General features: G+C 38.1%; 1 protein-coding gene across 3 annotated transcripts in view; it reads left to right on the forward strand.

Annotated features, from left to right (window-relative positions):
- The window catches only part of TTC12 (tetratricopeptide repeat domain 12), a 56,070-nt gene that overhangs the window by 30,795 nt on the left and 2,362 nt on the right, over positions 1–22,913 (forward strand). Inside the window, exons 13-21 of one of the 3 annotated variants that reach the window (XM_074216695.1) lie at positions 770–938; positions 3,430–3,525; positions 4,458–4,515; positions 7,092–7,226; positions 7,703–7,801; positions 15,356–15,424; positions 17,555–17,656; positions 19,834–19,933; positions 22,529–22,754. In XM_074216695.1, coding sequence (XP_074072796.1) covers positions 770–938; positions 3,430–3,525; positions 4,458–4,515; positions 7,092–7,226; positions 7,703–7,801; positions 15,356–15,424; positions 17,555–17,656; positions 19,834–19,933; positions 22,529–22,754 — 1,054 coding nt within the window. The remainder of the gene's footprint in view (positions 1–769; positions 939–3,429; positions 3,526–4,457; positions 4,516–7,091; positions 7,227–7,702; positions 7,802–15,355; positions 15,425–17,554; positions 17,657–19,833; positions 19,934–22,528; positions 22,755–22,913) is intronic. The other 2 variants (XM_074216698.1, XM_074216696.1) reach the window with 2 other exon arrangements.

Below are 22,913 nucleotides of genomic sequence, written 5' to 3' on the forward strand. Positions count from 1 at the left end.
AGTTCATAGTGCCACTTTTTAGAAAATATTGAGTTGGTTGGCATCCAAAAGACTTTTTCCAGAATCTTGGGATGATTCGCAGGGGTATGTTAAATGAGTTCACCATTATTGGACAACCTTAAACGAAAGCTAAATGACCTCTCACATGTGTGCATGCATTGTAGTTGTAGATTTTTTATGAATTCATTAATTATGATAATGCAAATTTTAACCCAGAGACCTTTCAAGTATCCTAAGGAAAGTTAACACTTACAAAGGGTAGTCAATTAAGGAGCAAAAATCAAAGGCAGTGTTCCCTGCCCTATTTAATTCCATACTCGGAGAACTGCCTGGGTTTTTAACAAGGACTTTCTAGTTCAACTTAATTGCTGGCCCAAGTTTGATTTTCTTCTGCATATAGATGAATCTTTCATCCCTCAGTTAAACTTGGCCATTTAGGACTGATGTATGACTTGGTCATTGCTCATGGGATAGAAGCATTAAAAAGATGTGGGACTGAGGACCCTTCTAGACCCTGCCCCCAGGGTTATGGTGAAGGTATGAAAGAGGAGCAGCTCTGTAAGCTTCCCTCCTCCTCCTCACTGCCTCTTTCCCCCTGACTACTGCTGACCCTTCTTAGGAATAGCCTTGAGGCAGAATAGCAGAAACCAGCCATATCAGGGGTGAAGGGGGTTCCTGCAGTTACTGCTTTGGAGGTAGCTTCCTGTGTCAGAGATGCTGATTAGGTTTTCCAAATATGGAGCATGAGACTGTATTTTTCATTTTATAGAAGAGAATCAACGCCTGTTACTAACACAACCTGACATGGACATCTTGCTGCCTTTCCTTCTCACTTCGAAAGTGCTATCCATCCAGGAATGTACCCTGTCCCTTATGCTCCTGTTATGCCAGACTCAGAATGGAAGAATCTTAGTCTTGAACCATTTGAACTTGACCAGGTACGATTGTGAAATCCATTACATCTCCTTGGAAACATGAGTGGCTTTCTAAGGGATCCAACAAATAGCTTATCTTTCTCCTTTGAGAATGGCGATTCTACGAGTCAGAGTTTGGGGTGCTCAGTGAAGTGATACTTTATGTCATTTTCCCCAAGAAAATGAACAGCCCAAATTCCTTTCAATTATCCCAATGACAACATCTCAAGGTCCTTTACTATCTTGGCTATCTGTCTCTGGATACTCTTTAGCCAGTCAGTGTCCTTCCTACATTATGGTGACCAGAAAAAAATACATCACCTCACCTGTGATCTGACCAAGGCAGAATGCAGAAGGACCCTCACCTCCTTATTCCTGTCAATAAAGCCTAGGGTCCTATCAGTTTCCTGGGATACCACAACACATGTTCTTAGCTGTATCCCTAATAAGCATCAGAATCAGTTTAGATCATTCAACTTCAAGTCTAACTTTCTTTTCACTTGATTTGGTTGAATGATCTCTGAGAGCAAAGACCAAAATTGCTATAGTTTAGTGAGGGTCTTCTAATCCTTAACTCTCAGCCTTTTTGTATAGTTTACAGGGGAAAGCTCAGCCCCAACCTGAGCCTGCCATCCAGCTTGACTTCCAATTCCTATTCCACATTATAGTGGAATATATAGTGGAAGGAGAAAGAAAAGAGAACCTATTTCTGTACTCTTAATTTGTCACCAAAGAACATATCATGGGAAGACATAGAAGAAAATCATAGAGGATGGTTAGGCATGAATGGGTTGGTTTCTGCATCTCTTACATCAATGAAATCACAGATCCATTTGATAAAATGTTCAAGTATATATTTTTAATTTTGAGAAATGTTGAAACAGTTATCACAGACTTTCTTCTCCTAATTAATAGTAGCATTGCTTGAGTTCCTATTTGAATTTTTCCAGTGAGTTGGAAAACTGAAGTCTATGATCACCCCATGATTCCTCCACTATCTCATTAGCCACTGAAAGAAACTTCAGCCTATTTCCTTTATGCCCACTCTACTTTTTAATGTTGTGCAATTAAATTGAGAGAGCAAGAGAAAGATGTAATGGAACCTCTGTAATAAAGTGAGACTTTTAGAAAGAGAGCAAGGCTCTGTGCTATGGATCACATCTCTGTGTGTGGGGGAAAGTTATGTCATGCTTTAAACCTTTTTCTTCACTTGGGAGGTGAGAAAGAGAAGTAGGAGCCAACAGAAACTAGAGTAGTCTTCTTATCATTTTATCTCAGGGGGTTCTATTGTGCAGAGCCATCGAGTGTTGGTCCAAAGTCATGACTTCTTGAATATTTGTATCAGCTCTCCATTTGCCACACTATTACTCAAAAACAGCTGCTACAGTATAATATACACTCATAGGATTGTGTTTTTGCAGAACTGTTATTTGGACATTGTACCATGAAGGGGAAAAAGTAGAATTTGACTGGTAGAAGTATTATGAATCCAATGATGATATCTAAGTGTTGACCCTACAGAGGTTGGAAATGCTACATTTAAATTCCTCTCTTTAGATTTTAAAGCCCCTCATTACCCCAACCTCTCTTTCTAGCCTTATTGAGTACTATTCCCCCTCCTACATGCTGCAGTTCAGTCAAACTGGTCTTCTCTGTTTCCCTCTACAGCTTTCCATCTGCCATCTTAGTCTGGAATACATGCCTTCCTTTTTGCAACTACAGAAGTTCTTCTTTTCCTTTAGGTTGCAGCTCAGGCAGGAAGCCTCTCCCAATTCCCCTTTCTCCTAAATTATCTTTCTTTTAAAAAGAAAACCTACCTTGTATGTATTTGTATTTGGCAGTTAGATGGCACAGTGGATAGAATACTGGGAGTGGTAGACTCAACCTCATGAGTTCAAATCCAGCCTCAGACACTTACTAGCTGTGTGATCCTAGACAAGTCATTCACTCTGTTTGTTTCATTCCTTATCTGTAAAATGAGCTGGAGAAAGAAATGACAAACCACTTTAGTCTTTTTGCCAAGAAAATCCCAAATGTGGTATTTTGAACTGAAATGACTCAACCACAACCACAGAATGTATTTGCATTTATTCACATTTTTTTTAATTTTTAGATGTACATGTTTCACTCACTAAAATGTAAATTTTGAGGGGTGGCTAGGTGGCACAGTGGATAGAGTGCATCTCTACTGGTTATATCTGTTGACTTTCATCTTCTGTACCAGAGATACCAGAAGGATGATAGAAAACCAAAGAAGACCTTTTATGACAGTAAGAAAACATGAACACATGAAACATGCCACTAGGAAAGATGTGACTTCCTCTTCTCTGGAAAACAACAAAAATGAGACATATCTTCTGTCTTTAAACTATGTAAGATGCTCACCTGCCTAGAAATAGAGATTTCAGGTTATATATCTACAGGAGCTATGCATTTTATGGCTGCTGTCAAACAGCTCATATTTCTGGTAATACAGGTTGGTTGAGGATGCAACACTGTGTATGGGTTTTTACAGGTTGCTGCAAGCCTTTGTAGCATTTGTCCATGTTTCAGAAGAGAAGGAGGCCCAAACTGCAATGCAGCTGCTAACCGACTTAGCCCTGGAGGAAGGGTAATGTTTACTTCTGAAAATGGCCATTCATTGTTTCTGGATTTCCATATAATTTTTAAACCAAGAGTAAGAACAGGTGGGCTAGACTAGGCAGCAATCTCCAATAATCAGTCTCAGTGGAGGAAATGACTCTTGGGAGTTTCCTGCAAAAGTTAACTATATATGGCTTCGTGGTCCATCACCTGTTTCCTCAAACCAAGTGACTTAATCCTAAAAGACGCAATATCTGTCACTCAGGAGAAGCCACTAGGCTTTAGAAAATTACTTTCTTTACAGTAATAGTGATTGCTGCTACTTCTGGAATAGATGGGAATACTTATCAACATCATTTACTTGAATAAGATTAGAGGAAAATGGGAAACTATGTAAATTTGGGCTGTAGTTATTTTTAAAAAGAGAATCTTAGGGTGGGTAGTCTATAAATGTACACTATATGGAAAACAACTGAACCTTTGCCTTGAAAGGAAGTGTGGTGGACAGGATTGTTAGATGGCACGGGTTGTGTGGAGTGTGGAATAGCTGATCTGTCAGCAGGACGGTGTTGGCATCATGGGCTCACTCCTCTAATGGCTTTTGATGAGTAAATATCTTTGGATTTCATCTCATGTTTGCATTTCACATAGTGTATAGACTCAGTGAGAGATAGGATAAGGCAGGTTGCAAAGAGTAAACATTCTGGCAACTTATACTTAGGACAGCCTTCATCCAAGATTTATAGTTAATATCAAAGGGAGTTCTCTGAACTTACACATGTAAAATCATTTTTCTAAACCAGAGATATTTTTCCAGTGTATACAGGATTATGTTCAAAATGCATACCCATTGCATAGAGTCTGAAGATTTAATTGGTTGTGCTATTATCCACAACACTGATTTATCTTGACGTTTACATCATTGAAATAAGAATGACAGCTGATTTTTCCCACCAACAGATTCAAAACCTGGGTACAGACCAACCTATGTGCTCTTCTCACATTTTTAAGTATACTGGTAAGCAAGGTCTCATTTTTGTTATTAGTAGCAATCATACACAGAAACATGAAAGTAGTTGTTTAAAAATGATTTGTACTGTCAAATAGCGATCTATTGTCTCAGACTAATTAATGATTTGTGCACAGTTGGAATTTATACAGATCCTTAGGAAAACAACTTCTGTTGGGGCAGGTGAAGGAGGCATATGGATATGTTTTGTTAGCTCAGGGAAAAGAAAGCTGGTTTGAGAATACCCCTCAAATAGCAGGTGGAGGGATCTCTTTTAATGCAGTATGGAAATTAAGAGCCTCTTTGACCTTTAGGGTACTATTGAACACCCTATCCCTCTGGATAATTCTTTTCTCCTTTAAGACAAAACACACTTTCCTGGTTGCTCACTTCTCTGCCAGATTTGGTGGGGCTTGGATCTCTCCCTCACCCCTTTAAATATGTATTTCTCAACATTCTGTCCTAGACTCTTCCCTTTACTCTCTGTATGTTCTTCCTTGGCAATCTGATTAATCTTTTGGGTGTGAGCCCAGTGGATGATTCCTAAATCTCTATGTTTAGCCTAACTTCTCTTCTGTTATCTAGACTTAAAGTTTATGGCTAGATGTCCCACCAACTTGAAATTCAACCTGTCCAAAATTAAACTCATTGTTTAGACTCAGTCTGTTCCTCCTCCATTTTTGTTAGTGGGATCACCATTTATCTAGTCTCTCATGTTTGAAATTGTGTTATCATTAATGATTACCATATTTGGGCATGTATAAAATGACCTTAATTTGGGGGCCCAGAAGTTGGAAAAATGTATTATATAAAGTTTTTGAACTCGAGTTTTTTTGTCATAAAATTCCTACAACTCCTCATCACTGTCAAAACTACCATCCATTAGCTCATCCTCATCTGTGTTTCAAGACTAATCCCTGTCTCAGGGGAGGTTCTGACCACTCTCTTGCCTGTGCTCTGGTCTATGACTGACCACAAGTACTCCCTGAGCAAGTCTGGTGTGTGGACACAAGCTTAGTCCATTCTGTTTCATGAACGTGAAGCACCAATTGTGTCTTCCTCTGAAATCAGTCGCTTCTTTTTCATCAGCAATTCTTCTGACCTCCTACTGAACCATCTTTGTGACACAGGATTTCACTTGCCCTTTGCTCTTCAATCCATCTCTTCAGTTCCCTCTCTCCATCAGGTCATTTGACTGACTGACCTCTCATGGCCACCTTCTTGCCTGGGGTGTTTGCAGCAGGGTTTCTTCTTCTATAGTCAGTCTTAGATTGTTTTCTCCTTTGGAGAAGGATCAGAATGACATTAGGCAGCACAATTTCCATTCACTTTTACAAAGTAGATCACTTTGAACTTGAATTCAACACTGTATGAAAATCTTTTCTGAGCCATTTCTGGGCACATTCTGGGCAGAATGTGGTAAAATGTAACCTAATATACGGGTAACAAATCTAAAACGAGCACAAAGACAAGAAGCTCAAAAAAGTGAGAAATGCAAGTTAAAAAAATCTCCAACCACTGTATCAGATGCTTCCAGTTTTTAGACCCCAAATTTTTCAACAAAGGGTGTGTCTTATACATGGGGAAATACAATACCTGATTACCTTTCTTCACTATAGGTTACTTGCCTGAATTCTTGCTGTAGTCTCATATTAGATCTTTTAATCTCTGCATGTTTTCCTTCCCATTCTATCCTTCACACTTGCAGAATAATCTTTCTTATATGTATAGCCAATTATATCTTTTCTATTTTCAAAAATATTTAGTGGCTTCCTCTTGCCTGCTGAGAAAAGATTAAATTTCTTTGCCTTCATCATTGCCCTCCACAATATGGACTATTTGCTACATCTCATATTTCCCTTCACACATCCTTTAGCCAAAATAGATTATCCTCTGTTCTTCCAAATAAAATAAAATTTAAAAACCACCTGCTTTTTTCATCTTTCCACCTTTGTTCATACTCTACCCTATATTTGGAATGTTCTCCCTCCCTTTCTTCATCTGTTGAATTTCCTACCTATCTGCTAAATCCCAATGTGCATGCCATTTCCTTCATAAAGTCAACTTTCTCTGTTATCCTCTTTCCATAACAGCCCTTCATCTCTGACCTTTCATTTTGGTTTTCACATCTCTGATATATGCATGACTCTTTTCATGTACTTTAATTATCTGTATTATGTATTTCTATAAATGTATGTTAATAGACTGTAAGCTTCATGAGAGCAACAACTCCATTTTTCTAAACTTTGTACTTTCTCCCATAATTTTACACAGCACTCTACATAGTATAGTACCTAATATTTGTTTGATTCATTTGAATAATCTGCTCCATCATTAGGATAGTTGTCCCACATTTGAGTTGATGAGGCAGAATGTAGAGTAACAGTAGCAGTTTCCTAAAAGACCATTTGGAAATGCATCCTTCCCTAACACGTTCACTCTGTTGAGGGGCCTCAGGCAGAATCAGAATCCAGTCTGAATCCTCAGTGCTTCATCAGTATATTAAAATTGAATAGTTTTTGTGACATCATTATCTTTGTCTTTGAGAAGTCACTCTCTCCCTTTCCTTCCCTTTGTTCCTAAAGAAAAATTGTGAAGTTGCCTATCCATCAACTCTTCTCCAGTGCATTGGCATCATGGGAAACCTCAGCACTGATGCTGCCATCAGGAAACAGATGTCTGATTGTAGAGAATGCTGGATTGCATGCTTTGGTCTCATGGTAAATTAAGTTTATTATTTGGAGCTAATCTGTTAACTCTGTGGGGGCCATTTACCTCTTCATTCTCTGAATGTTCTCGTACTCTAGCTCTGAAAGTCTTGGAGTAAGCATCTAGTCAGTCCCTTAGAGAAAAGTTGATATAACTTGAAAAAGTCATCCCTTCTTTCCTACCTCCACCTCTAAACCATGTGTCGCCTAATCTGGATGGATTTATCATACTAGAATCTTTTTAAAGGTTTCCATATAAATTTCTTTTCATCATCCATTTACTTGTTAATCATTCTCCTTTAAAAATAAATTTCTTATTGTTGCAACTTAAGTTTGAAAAGCACTGGACAGATTTGGAGAAATCATTTGTTCTAAGGGAAAAAGGCTTAATTTCTAGTCTTTTAAGAAATGTAAACTTTTAAAAGAGTATAGATTGACTCAGAAGCCATGATGCACAATGATCATATCTTTATTTTTTTGTTCTAAAGATGAAGTGTGAGGAAAATGTAGCCCTGTTTCGGGAAATCTTATATGCAACCCTAGGTCTCATGATGAATTTGTCTCTGGAATCTGCATCTATATCTGAGGTACAGTATTCTTCGGTCCAAACTAGATACAGTCCCTGAGACACATACTATTCTCTTAGGTCTTTTTTTTTTTAAATTTCCTAAGACAGAAAAAGAATGTTATATGATTGTCTATTAATTGATCCAGTATTGGCAATGGAAATTGTAAATGTGAATGAAAGTTATGCTAGCTTTTTGTTTCCCATTTTATACAAAAATTATTCATTGTTCCTTGAAAGATAGAACAGAGAGAAGAGCTTAATCAGTGAACCTCTGATCATTAACTTCTAGCAAAACAAAATGGGGAAATGAGGATTCACCACAAGTATTTTTAAAATTTATTTATTTTGTATTTTATTTTTCCCAGTTCCCAGTTTCCCAGGAAAATCAATTTTTGACATTGGTTTTTAAAGCTTTGAGTTCCAAATTCTTTCTCTTCCACCTATCCTACCCCCCTCCTTGAGGAATCAAGCAATTTGAAATAGGTTATAAATCTGTAATCATGAAAAAACATTTCCATAATAGTCATGTTATGAAAGAAAATATATACATTCCCCCTTCAAAAAAAATCTCATGAAAAATAAAGTAAAAAAAGTATGTTTCAATCTGTATTCAGACACCATCAGCTCTTTTTCTGGGAATAGATAATATTCTTCATTATAAGTCTTTCAGTGTTGTCTTGCAGAGAAAAGCTAAGTAATTCACAACTGATCATCTTACAATATTGCTTCAATACAAGTTTTTACCACTGACGTGAAGAGCCAGCACAGATAATCAAGTTGAGAAGAAAATCCCTATGGATGCTGAAGTCTTTCACAAGTTCTTGTTAGCAGGTACCATTTTTCTGGTTGCCTGAAGTCCAGGAACATGATAGAATCTTCCAGAAGCCATCTACACAACAGTATTGACTTAACTTTACACAAAAGAAAAAGCAAATAGGTAAAAAATGACTTATTACCCAGATTGTGACATGTGGTTAGAGTGACAACCTACGCATCCTGTTCATTGTACTGTGCATGTATAGAGACAGTAAGAAGGACTGGATCTGTAATATCTTGGATGATAAAAATTTCTTAATAATTTAGATTGGCACCTTCTCTGCAATTAATAGTCTGGGAGAGTTGTTTAGAGCAGTGAGAAATTAATGACTTTCCCAGGGTCTTACAGCCAGTATATGTCAAAGGTAGAACTTGAACCCAGAGCTTGATTTCAAGACCAGTTCTTTGCCAATTCTTCCATGTTGCCTCATACATATGAATTCATGCAAGCACACATGTGCATATGCACATACACGTAGATAAAGAAAATATATAATAAGTCTGAACCAGAATTAATCAAGGGAACAAAAGGAGAGTAGACTGGATGACTTTAAGGTAATTGTAGAACTTGTTTATTTTTTTTTTAAAGATTTTATTTGAACATTGTCCACTGGTATCTTTGCAACAATAGAAAGTAGTGAAAAAGGTCACCAAGTAGTTGGATCCATCAATATAAACTTATAGGAGAAAATGGGCAAGAAGAGTCAGGTTGGGCAAGCAGAGGTAGGTTATTCTCTGCATTATTGGAAGAAACAAACATATTGCTGAGTTTTAAAATTTTTCTCCGAATCTTACTTCCCTCCCCCCCATCCCCCCATGGAAAGCAGTCTGTCAGTCTTTATTTTGTTTCCATGTTGTACACTGATCCAAATTGAGTGTGATGAGAGAGAAATCATATCCTTAAGGAAGAAACAAAAAGTATAAGAGATAACAAGATCAGACGATAAGATATCTGTTCTTGGGAACAGTCCTTGAAATTTGTTCAAATTCCACAATTCTTTATCTGTATACAGATGGTATTCTCCATTGCAGACAGCCCAAAATTGTCCCTGGTTAGAACTTCTTTATTGATATCAAATTTCTTTCAGAAACAAAGTTTCATCTTTTATTTTAAATGTTAATATCTTTTACCATTGTTTCTAAATGTAATCCTCCCTTTTCCTGGGTTCAGCGGCACAAAAAATAAAAGGAAAAAAGTTCAGCAAAACTATCACATCAGCTGAGTCTGACAGTATTTATGATATTTTGTTGCTTATAACTCCCTTCTTTTGTAAAGACTCCTCTCTATTCTGGGGCCAATTTTGGTCACTGGCACAATGCTCTTGCACATAATAGGCAATTCGATTGCTGTTTTGGTACTTTCCATTCATATTGTAGTTATGATATATTTTAAATTGTTGTCCTTGTTCTATTTATCTCACTCTCCTTATTTCTTTTCATATAAAGCTTTCTATCCTTCCCTTAAATCTTCATATTCAATTTTTCTTCTAGCACAGTATTTATACATGTATACTATTTCCTTCTGGCAGAGTATATATTTCTGTTATATTCATATACTATATTTTTTTAGTTATTCACCAGTTGATCAAAAGGCCATTTTCTTAAATCCATCATTTTTGATCATTTTTTTTGACAGTAAGTCATCGGTTTCTATCATCTCCAAAAAAATTAAGAGTGAGGATCATTAAGAGGACGATGGGAAGGCACAGGATGGATGTGTGCAGGCTATAAAATATAACAAATAAAGAACTGCAATAAAAAACTTGAGTATTGGATGTCATCAAAGAAATGTGTGATCAAAAAGAATATAGTCTAGTCATGTGGCATGTGCTCCACTAGCAACATTTTTCTTTTTTTTTGAAGTCACCACCCTGTTATTGCTTTGAGAAGAAAATTTCTACTCAACCTCATGATTGCAGGGCATTTTAATAGTTTTGGTTTTAAGTATACATCATATTAAAAAATTTTCAATGAAAATTGAAAACTGCATTCTATTGATTTTATTAAATTGAATAATGCAGTAAAATTTACTTTAGTTTTAAAAAGAATGTTCACATCATCAGTCACTATTTACATGGATGTTTTTCCTTTCTTCTGTTGTTGACATCATCCTACAAAGGGCTTTTGAGTCTGTCTCTCATGACTTTAGATTTCTGCCTCTAAATGACTTTAGTAGAGCAATTGCTCCAGCCAATCATGATCTTTCTATCCCTTTGAAAATAAGAAGACCATTTATTTTATTCTTAAGAGGACCTTTTCATCCAGTCAGGATCATGTGACCTAATTGGATCAATACAACAGTAATTAATTAACCAATTAGATTATGTGGGTGTCAGGAGGAGAAAACAAAGACACCTAAAGGGTGACTTAGAACCAGTAGTATGTTTAAAAGAAAATGTCACTTTTGTGGCACGGGACCATCTTGGTCACTGCAGTTGGATACCTGCACAACTTAGGGGGAACATTGTCCACTGGTATCTTTGCAGCATCAGAAAGAAGTGAAAAAGGGCACAAACTAGTCAGATCCATCAATATAAACTTATAGGAGAAAATGGGCAAGAAGAGTCAAAGAAGGTTGGGCAGGCAGAGGTAGATTATGCTCTGCATTATTGGAAGGAACAAACATATTGCTGAAGGCAAAGATCCATTTGAAGAGTGTTCCAGTGATGCTGCCTGCATGTCATGGAATATTGGTCTCCAAAGAATCAAAGTTGGAGTGGTGATCTGAAGGGCAATGGAGAGGCTCGTGGTGGTAGATGTGAGTAGACTGTAACATATTGTACAGGAGAAGCAATGTAAAGAATATCATTAAAAACATGTAAGACAATTTGATCAACTTTGATGGATGCAATTCCTCTCAGCAGTTTAGAGATCTAGGATAACCCCAGGAGACCTGTTATGAACCACGCCAAACATACCCAGACCAGAAAAAAAAAAATCTGTACATAGAATCTGAACGAACTCTATGTTCACTTTTTCAAAATTTCACTTATTTTTTTCTTCCTATCCCATGATTTTCTTTCTTTTCCATTAGTCCTAATTCCTCATACCAGAAAATGACTAACATGTAAACTTGTTAAACACAAACATACATGTACAACATTCACTAAGCTGTTCGTCACTGAGAGGAGGAAGGGTGGGAAGGGAGGGTAGAAGAAAATTGTGTAATTTATAATGGATGAATATTGAAAAACTTTTATAACAAGTAACTGGAAAAATGAAATATCAATAAAAAAGAGAAAGAAACAGGGCTAGTAAAGGTGGTGAGTCAGTTATATATTGAAGTAAAGGGATAATTAATGGGTAGCTTAAATGCTCAGTTAATATCCAGACAATATCAAGATAGAGGAGAAACCCTATAAAATCAACTAAGCAACTTCTTGAACCAATTAACAACTTTAATAAAGTATCAGGATATAAAATAAACCTACATAAATCATCAACAGTTCTAAATATTGCAGTTAAACCCAAAAACAAGAGAGAAAGAGAAATTCTAAGGTAACTGTAGACAACATAAAATACTTAGCAATCTATCTCCCAAGAAAAACCCAGAAACCATATGAAAGCAATTATAAAACAATTTTCACACAAAGTTAGATCTAAACAATTGGCGAAATGTCACTTGCTCATGGGTAGGCTGAGTTAATGTAAAAAAAATGGCAATTCTACCTGAATTAAATTACTTATTCAGTGCCATATCAATCAAACAACCAAAAAACTATTTTACAGACCTAGAAACAATTTAGTTGGAGGAACAGAAGGTCAAGAATATTAAGGGATTTAATGGAAAAAAATACAAAGGAAGGTAGCCTAACTACTAGATCTAAAACCCTACTATAAAGCAGCAGTCATCAAAACTGTCTTATACTGGCTAAAATATAGGGGGGAGTGGATTAGATTAAATACAAAAGAAACAATTATAAATGACTTTATTAATCTGTTTGATAAACCCAAAGACTTCAGTTTGTGAAATAAGAACTTAACTAATTGACAAAAACTGCTGGGAAAACTGGAAAATAATAAGACAGAAACTAAGTATGACCCACATCTCACACCCTATAACAAAATAAAAATGGATATAAGAATTTAGACATAAAAGGGTGATACCATAAGCCATTTAGAAAAATAAGGAATAGTCAAATCTATAGGAAGGGGATGAGTTTATGATCAAACAAGAAATAGAGAACATTATAAATTGCAAAATGGATAATTTCAACTACATTAAATTAAAAATGTTTTGCACAGATGAAATCAATACAAACAGGATTAGAAAGAATGCAGGAAGCTGGAAACAATTTTCACAGCTAGAGTTTCTGATAGAAGATTTATATCTAAATCATGTAGTCAAATGATAAGTCATTGATTGTACTGATAAATGGTCAAAGGATTATGAATAGGCAGTTTACAGATAAAGAATTTAAAGCTACCTTAGCCATGAAAAAAATGCTCTCAATCATTATTGATTAGATAATTGCAAATTAAAATAACAGAAGTACCAGCTCATACCCATAAGATTGACTGAGATGTCAAAAATGGAAAATGTTGGAGAGAATGTGGGGAAACTAGAACACTAAAACAGTGTTGGTGCAATTGTGAATTGATCCTGCCATTCTGAAGAATAATTTAGAACTAAACTCAAAGGGGAATAAAGCTGTGTATACCCTTTGATCCATCAGTACAAATACTAGGTTTATATTTCAAAAGGGATCATAGAAAAGGAGAAAAGAACCACGTGTACAAAAATATTTATAGCAGCTCTTTTTGTAGTGGCAAAGAATTAGAAATTGAGTGAATGCTCATCAGTTCAGGAATTACTGAATGAGTTATGCTATATGAATTATGGAATGCTGCTGTTTTATTGGTTGATGATGCTGATATGATTGTCCAGGTTTCACAAGCAAACAACAATGAGGTCAGTGCAATGGCTCTGTAGACCTTCAGTTTGATAGTTCTAATATCTCTTCTTTCACTTTCTTTTGGAGCTTTCCAAACACTGAACTACCTCTGGCAATGTGTGTGTCAACTCATTATCAATGTGTACTGCCCTAGAAAGTATACTGCTTAAGGTAGGTGAACCTGTCCACAGTACTCAGAACTTCTCCATTTGCTGTAATTGATGGTTCCACATATGGATGGTGTGGTGCTGACTGATGTAGTGCCTGAATTTTCTTGGTGTTAATTGTTAGGGCAAAGTTAGCACAAGCATTAGAGAATCAATCCATATCAGCTTCAGGAGCTGCATTGAGTGTACAACCATCTGCAAATAGAAAATCATGCATTATCTCTCCGCTTTAGTCTTGGCTTCATGTTGAAGAATTTACCATCATGGAGGTAGTTGGCCTTGAAGCTTTTTTCATCCTCAATGAATTTGATAGCATGGCTAAAAAGCAATGGGAGCAAGGACACAGCCTTGCTTTACTCCATTAGTGACTGGGAAATCTTCAGACCTGGGCAAATAAGCCATCATGAAATTGATATACAATACTGAACTTCTCTGGGCAAATTTTTACATAATTTTCCACGTCCTCATGACTGGTGACTTTGATCAGATCTACAAATGTATAAAGACCTCTTTTCTGCTCCTAGCATTGTTTCTGTAATTGTTGGGTAGCAAATACCATATTGATGGTTACTCAATCCTTTCTGAAACCACACTTACTCTTAGGTGGGTAACCATTTTGCAGGCAAAAGATCAGCCTTTTGAGGACTGACAAGAATCTTAACAGCAGTGACTAAGAAACACCCTTGTGATTGTCACAGGACAATGTATTACCTTTACCTTTATAGAGATGAACATCCTTGAATTCCTGTGAGATAATTTCTTAAATGCCATACAACCTGGAAAATATCGATGGACATCCTTGAATTCCTGTGAGATAATTTCTTAAATGCTATACAACCTGGAAAATATCAGTCAATTTTTGTAAGAAATGAGCCACAAGACTTTAGAAAACCTGGGAAGACTTACGTGAACTGATGCTAAGTGAAATGAGCAGATCCAGGAGAACATTATACACATTAATAGCAACATTGTGAGATGATCAACTGTGTTGAAATTGCTTTTCTCAGGCAGAACAATAATCAAAGACAATTCTAAAGGACTCGTGATGGAAAATATCATCCACAACCAGAGAAGGAAATACTGAGTCTGAATGCAGACCAAAGCATACTATGTTCACTTTTTAAAATTTCTCTTGTTTTTTCTTTCCTTCTCATGTTTTCCCCCCCTTAGTTCTAATTACTTTCTCAACATGTGTAATATGGAACTATATGAGCATGATTGCACATGTACAATCATATCATGGGAATGGGGGAAGGAAGAGAGTGGTAAAAAATATGGAATTCAAAAAATTGCAAAAGGGTAAATGTTGAATGCTATATTTGCATGTAATTGGGGAAATGTTTATAAATAAACAAACAAACAAATAGGATATATAGAAGAGACTTCACAGTTTTGGTGGACCTTCTGTAGACTACCTATGGGAAGGCTGGAATGAGCTGTGATCTGGGCCACTGGACCCCCCACAGTTTCTCTTGAAGAATTAAAGTATTATGACTACTGTTGATCTTCCATACAACTGAAACTCCATCTTTTTTGAGTAAATTTTTGTTGTGCCCTCTTCTTCCCACCACCCTGTATTGTTGCAATGAACCTAAATTAAGGACTTTGTATTACCTATAGATTTTCATTCTGTATATTTACTCAAAGCATCAATAAACATTCTGAATCCTTTTTTATTCCTCTTTGTTATCCCAGAACTTAGCAGAAGAAGTGAGCAGGAGATGTGTGTCTCTACTGAGCAGTGAAGATGGTGGAATCCTGACAGTAAGCTCAACAGGAAAGGCTTTAGTTTTATTTAAAATGAGTCAGAATGTAAATAAATAAGTATATCTGATTTGAATGTGTGTCCACAAACCTGGGATTTGTGGCACTAAAATCGAAATAGACCCCTAAGGGGCTAGGCATAGGTGTATCCATTGTGTTAACTCTATTAGAGACTGAAAAACTGTGTCACCCCTGATGTCAATATATTTGCGCAATGTAAAATATAATTCTCTAGTTTTAAAAATATTTGTGTGAATAAGACATACTATTTAAAAGAGGCCCTTGTATTTCCCCATAGGTAGTTACTAGCCCTGACTCTTCTAAAAAAATGGTATATCTATATATGGTATTAGGACAAGATTAGTAAATTAGCTAACTCTTCTGAACTGGAATCCAATCTTCCATAAGCTTCTACATTTAATCGCAGTTTAGCTCTTGTGATGCTGCAGCTGCTGATGTAGGATAGTTTAAGTTCCCTAGGGGTATGTTCCTTTTCTACTGATTCTAATTATGAAATTTGGGGGAAAAATTGGTATGGACTTATAATTGACATAGTACAGCAGAAAAGGGATGTTTCTACCCCCAAGTGCGAGTTACCATCTCACACTGAACAAAATAGGGGTATAGCTGTGACCCTGTCTTCCAGCTCCATGTGTCTATATAATTAACCCTTGGGTGGACTGATAAATTGTCAAAGTATTCTCTTCATATCTCAGGCTAAGTACATTTGGGAGACTTCATATGCTATAGGTTTATAGATTTAGAACTAAAAGGGATCTCACCAACCTTTTACATCATTTTAAAGGTAAAGAACTTAAGACCTGGGCGGGAGGGAGGAAGGGGAGAGGATTGTCTTGGCCAAGGTCACCCTTCCAGGAAAGTTGGATATTTCCAGGTTTTTCCTGAAACTTCTCAGTTTACAGTTAAGTACATCCCCCTCCAGATTCCACCTTGGAGGAACTCAGCATTTCTTCAGATTTGAACCATTACCCAGAGGAGTCTGAGAACCAACAAAATACCGACCATCTAAACCTAGGGCCATCTCAAGTAGAAAATTCATGTCTGAGATGGTCCTAGGAGTCAAATTTCAAGTCTCTGTAGCATTCTTACCGAGAGTCACTGAGTGATCACTGCATTTGAATATATAATGCCTAAAATCTAGCAGCTTTGAGAATACTGTTTGAGTTGATGGGAATTTTAACAGGGAGATCTAATTATCACATAGAGCTATATATAGGGTGAGGCAACCAGGGCTCTGTCCCTGGGCATGGAAATTTAAAGGATCCTGCCATTTGTATTCTTTCAAAAGGCAGAAATGAGTGAGCTTAGCTAGTTAGCTAAAATGCCTAGATAAACTAGGAAGCTACCAAATGGCATGCTTCTTCCCCAAACTAGCAGCCATATCCCAACTGAGTCCCCCCTGAGCCCAGAACCTCCACTGCCTCCTCAGTAGCTTCAAAATGTTTCAGTGGTATAGTATTCCAAGAGCCTTAAGTCTCATGGACTCTACTCCTTCCACAACTGAATTTGTTGAAAACATTTTAATGAGATTGTCTTTCACGGTTCCTGACCAAGACACCAGAACTGCTAACTATAGCTCTATTGGCTTGCATTCCTTAATGGAGATTTGACTTCTCTTAAGACTGATTAAGGAGCTAGACCAGCTAGCTACCCAAGCACTTAGTACTTAGGACTTTTTGCTCTGTTTGCCCATCTTCCTCTGATAGAATGGATAGCAGCCCATTCTGTGGCACATGATTGATAGATCCTGAAACCTCCTGTCATCTACAATCTGTCTTCCTCACTCCTTGGCTTTGTGCAAAACTAAACTAACCTCTACTGAGCAGCTACCAGCCTTGACCCATGCTGGGCTTCTCTCTGCTGGGAAGCATCTTTGAGGTCTTGGAATCACTTCCCGACAGCTTTATTAAAAAGAACTGCATTCTTCAGCTATTACAAGGCTATTAGATTTTTATAGGTGCATTATTTTGATTCCAACTCTAATGATTGCTTTTGCATTACTAAACTATTTGCCAAATGAAAGGAGTCAGAGCTTCATTAACTCTTAAAAGCCATCATTGGGTTTTTTTTCCTAGAAAACTTTCCCTCATTATTTTCTCTTTCTCTAAGAGAGCTGCTGGGGTTCTGAGCCGGGTCCTCCCAGTCTCTATGAAAGCCGTTGAGGAGACGGTGGATGCAGGTGTGATAAAGATAATGATTAAGTTTCTAAAGGTAATACTAGTTTGCAACTTCCTGTAGTTCATGGAGTCTTAATTGTTGCAATTTTTTATTATTGTAAATGTTATTTTAAAGACCTAAAATTATCATTGCCATCAGCTCTAGTAGTGATGTTTTTATTTCTCAAGAGGCTTTGTTTGGTAAGTTTGCCGTTACTGTTGACAGTACTTAGATTTTGAACTACTTGAGGGGCATCTTTATCTACAGCTCCTCCTGGCAGATATTGAGTAAAAGCTCGTTGGATGAATGAATTGTATTGGGAACTTCTCTACACTCTGCTTCATCATGGAGGAGACCCCCGAATATGGGAATTCTCTCCACTGATACAACTTGCACTGCCTCTGGGACTTAGCAAGTAAATCCTTGCCTGAAGTCCTCAGAAGTTAAATGACTTGCCCTGGGTCCCACAGCTGCTAAGTGCCAGAGGCAGAATTTGAACTCTTCTTCCTAAGTCTAAATTGAATCTTCTTTCCACCTCACCACTCTGCCATGCTAGGAGGCCCTTGGGGCACCATTCTTCACTCAAGCCTAACCTTGAAGTTATGGGAAATGGCACAGAGCATGGGAAAACACCTGGGTGTGTCCACCAGCGCTGCCACTTAATACTTGTGTGACCTTGGACAGTCTGTATACTCATTATTAAGATGAGGGGGATATCCTGGATGAGTTCCCAGGCCTCTCCCAGGTCAATATTTATTATCCTGTGGCCTCAGCAGCACTTCAGAGCCATAGGGATACTTATAACTTTTCCTTACAAATACCACTTCTAATTACCATTTTGAAACACATGAAATTCTGATAATCCAACCCCTCACTATTTTATTTTATTTTTTAGGTTTTTTTCTTTTTTGCAAGGCAAATGGAGTTAAGTGGCTTGCCCAAGGCCACACAGCTAGGTAATTAAATGTCTGAGACCGGATTTGAACCCAGGTACTCCTGACTCCAGGGCTGATGCTTTATCCACTGTGCCACCTAGCTGCCCCCTCAATATATCTAGATATAGATATTTCTCCCTTTCTTTCCCTCCTCTCTCTCTCTCTCTCTCTTCTCTCCTTCCTTTCTTTCTCTTCTCTTTCTCTCCTTTTCTCTCTTTGTCCCTTTTTTCTCTTTTCTTCCTTATTCTCTCCCCCTCTCTCACACACACATATATTCACCCCTTTTTCTCTCTCCCCTTTCTTTTCCCTCTCTTTTCTCCCTTCTCTTTCTTCCTTCTCCCCCTTACATACACACACACACACACTGTCACTGCTTCTTTCTTCTCTCCCTCCCTCCCCTTTTTCTATTCTCTCTCCTTTCTCCCTTTTTCTCCCCTTCTCCCTTTTTCTCTCTCTTCCCTTTCTTCCTTCTTCTCTCCCCATCACTCTTCCCATCTCTCTCTCTCTCTCTCTCTCTCTCTCTCACACACACACACACACACACACACACACTCTAAAAAAGCTGCACTTTGTAATTTGAGAGATGACGATTTGACAGTTTTCACCTCTTAGAATGATTCAAGTTCATGGTGTTCTTCCTGCAGAGCTGGCAGCCTGGCAGCCTAAGGAAGACAGCAGCCACTCTCAAGTTGACATGTTCCAGGGGAGGCCTTCTCATTTTTCTTTTAGGCTGAAATATAGCTTCCACTTTGGTGAATTCCCTGAGTTTCGCCTGGTCACTGCAAGACCCAGAAAAGAAAGGGTTTGCCCCCAAAGTCCTTGGTACTATCAAAAGTTTTGTTGTCAAAAGTCAATGATTTTCTCAATGGAAATGCCATTAAAGAAGTTGCACTAATACTGCTTTGCTAGTTCAGCCTAAGGACCATAAAACCTTTCCATCTGAATGCAGATGAGACCTTCCCTGTGTTGTTCCCCATTAGAATAAGAGCTCTTTGAGACTAGGTCTTTCTTTTGTATCCCCACTGTTCAACACAATGCTTTCCACACAATAGGTACTTGATTAATGTTTCATTCATTCATTCATTCATTCATCTGAGCCTAGTTCCTTAGAGAATAAAAACTATCTTTCATAGAATACTTATTTCTAAAATATCAGTAGACTACTACTTCAGTCTCTCTGGTTAACTTAGATTTCTGGGCAAGGTTAAATTATGTGAGTATCCAGTGATAGAGCTATTTATGTATTTTTTAAATTCTTGTTTATGCTTTTTTTTTTAAAAAAATTCTAAAATCTAGGCTGGAGGCCAAACTGCATCACGCTATGCCATAAAGATACTAGCCGTCTGTACTAATATTTATTACCCGGCTCGGAAAGAAGTTACAAGACTGGATAAAAGTAAGTGACAACCCCAAGGTTAGTCTAGCTCTGGAGCCTCACACAGGGCCTTATACTTAATAGGTATGGGTGCTAAAGAGGACTGTGGTTGAAGGGAGGCTTTAAAAAAATATTCATGTTGTCTTAAAATCTTCCTTAGAACATTGTAGTGTTTTCAAAACAATGTGTTGGTTTGTCTTTGGTTGCAGAACTGTGTGGAACATACATGGGCTGGGGATATTTAGTTCCTTCCATTCCCCCCCACACACACCTCTTCCCTCTGAGAGACAAAACAAAAAAATCAAAAATGGCAGGTTCTTATTTGAGACATAATGTCTTTTCACCAGGTGTCACTGGCAGAGTTTCACTGTATTGACTTAACACAGGTTCTTTCTTTGCCTTTGGAAAATATAATCCCAAACCAAGTAAATGAGAAAATCCTCATGGATTAGAGCCTTGCTTTATACTTTGTAACTGGGCTTTTCAAACTGAGACGACTGAATAATATCTGCAGGAATTCTCAATCCATTTGTGCCAGTAGACTATAAACTCAGGAAGACCCTAGCTGTGGCATGGACTCTGGTTCTGGTTCCTCTTAGGTGCCCTGCCTGTACTAGGACCAGTCACATCCAACCCAGGATGCCAGTTTTTCACTTTTCTAGCCAACTCATCCCAACAGCACATTTCAGTATTGGGCAGACTGGGTTTCTGAGGTACCACACCACCACTGTGATGCCCCACTGTCCTGGAACCTTCTAGATAGATTTCAGCTTCTCAGCCCTCTCTGATTGAGTCAAATTGTAAAGTCACATCAAGACTAGAGTCCAAAGACATCAAGACTATGTGGGCTCTGCTGCCAGGGCGTGTGATGACAGTCTAGGTGGGATATTTGCATATCACTCATGCCAAAGTCACCTACACTGGTCGCATTTGGAAATGCGTTCCAGAATTGTACCTCTCCCACTTTCAGCTCATTCTTGTTGGCAAGGATATTTTTCCAAATATTTTGACCAACTATCTCCATTAAAGTTGAAGATTATAAGCTACAGCACAGAGTAGGGATGAGGCAGTGATTGGATGTTTGTTTACCCTGTTGACAGCCAACCCCACTTCTGAGCTCCTCTGTTGGGGGCACAGGCTGGCATCTTCAGCGTCATCCCATCTACAAGACTGTCACAGCTGTCAAATCTGGTCATTTCTCCTTCTGCAAAATCTCTTGCATCCATCCCTTCTTTCTCAAGCTGCCTCCCTATTTCAAGCTCTCATCCCCTCCCCCACTGGATTGTCAAAATAGTCTCCTTCTATTGGACCAACTGCCTCAATTATCCCCTCTCTCCAATCCAGCCTACACACTGCTGCCAAAAGGAATTTTTAAAAATTCAGGCCCGAACATGTCACTCTCCTACTCAGTAAATTTGGCTTCCTTTTGGCTCTAAGATTAAATATAAGCTCCTTTGTTTTTAAAACTTTTCATAACCTAAGCCTGAACTCCTTTTTCAGTCTTATTAAAACATTCCTCTTCTTGCATGTCCAGCCTAGTTGTGTTTCTTGCTAATCCTCAGCAGCATCTGTCCTCTGATCAAGTATCACTGAACATGAAACCTGTTTCCCGATCCCTGCTGGCTACAGCCCCTTCCCATATACTTGTGTTTGGTATATGATTCTTTATGATGCCTTCCCTAATAGAGGGTAAACTTCTTGAAGTCAGGACTTGCTTCATTTGTCTTTATTTCTCTAGCATTTAGCATCTTGTCTAAAGTCCTAGCAGGTACTTAAACCCTTGCTTGATTGATTGTTTAGGGGGCTATTCTAGGGAAACAGGGTCTTCTGAAAAAAAAGAATCTGAAACACAATTTTGGTTGACTCCTCAGGGGAATTGAAAGACCCTTTTGTTAATTTTCAGGCTCAATAATGGTACAAAAACACACACTTTTGTTAGACTGGGATATAAGCTGTGCCTGTGTCATAGCTGCTGTTCTGAGTAACACATTCAGGATACGAGAGATCTTTTCTCTCCTATCATTGGATGCCATTTCCTGGACTGATAACCTCCATATGTCTAAACAAACTCTTATGAAGTGCCTACTATATACAGAGTACTACAGCAGGCTTTGGACATATGAAAGCAAAACTCAGTCCCGATGCTCAAACAGCTCATCCAGGGTCTTGGGGGAATGGTCATGGACTAATCTCCAGAGGTCTGGCCTGTATTTTTTTTTTTTTTTTTTTAGTTTTTGCAAGGCGGTGGGGTTAAGTGGCTTGCCCAAGGCCACACAGCAGGGTAATTATTAAGTGTCTGAGGCTGCATTTGAACTCAGGTACTCCTGACTCCAGGACCAGTGTTCTATTCACTGTGCCACGTAGCCACTCCCAGACCTGTATTTTTGATATCCTCTAAGCCATCCTCTGAAAGCAGAGCAAGACCTTCTCCCTTCATTTCTTCTATACCGCTCTTCCTAGGATTGTCCTTTTCTTGAGTTTTTACTTTTAGTTCCTTAGTCCTAATGAAGCTGATTGTCAGAATCAGGCAGTCTAGATAAAGTAATTGAATCATAGTGTTTAAAGGGACCTTGGAAATTAGGAGAATCTGCAGCCTTTTTTTTTCTTTTCATCTAGAGTTTAATCTTTTGCTCAAGCTTCTTGAAGCAAAAGATGAGATTATTGTGGGGAATGCAACTCTCTGCCTTGGGAACTGTATGGAGGTGCCTGGAGCCGCTTCTTTCCTGTTGAAGACTGATATCGTAAAAATCTTGTTAAAACTTGCAGGGGGGGATGCCAAGGAAATGTCTGTGCACCTGAATGCAGGGATCACTCTCGGAAAACTGTGCACAGTTGAACCAAGGTACCAGGGACCGAGGGCTATCAGGATAAGTTGACCAGATGATGTGGCCAGGCCCTCAAGGCAAAGGGAATACATAGCAGTGGGCTGCTCATGGAGAATGGGGGTACATGGGGGATCCTTACTAATTAGATGAAAATAGAGAGGGGGATTTTTTAAAAT

Source organism: Macrotis lagotis, chromosome 1 (assembly GCF_037893015.1).
Source record: "Macrotis lagotis isolate mMagLag1 chromosome 1, bilby.v1.9.chrom.fasta, whole genome shotgun sequence".
Taxonomy (NCBI): domain Eukaryota; kingdom Metazoa; phylum Chordata; class Mammalia; order Peramelemorphia; family Peramelidae; genus Macrotis; species Macrotis lagotis.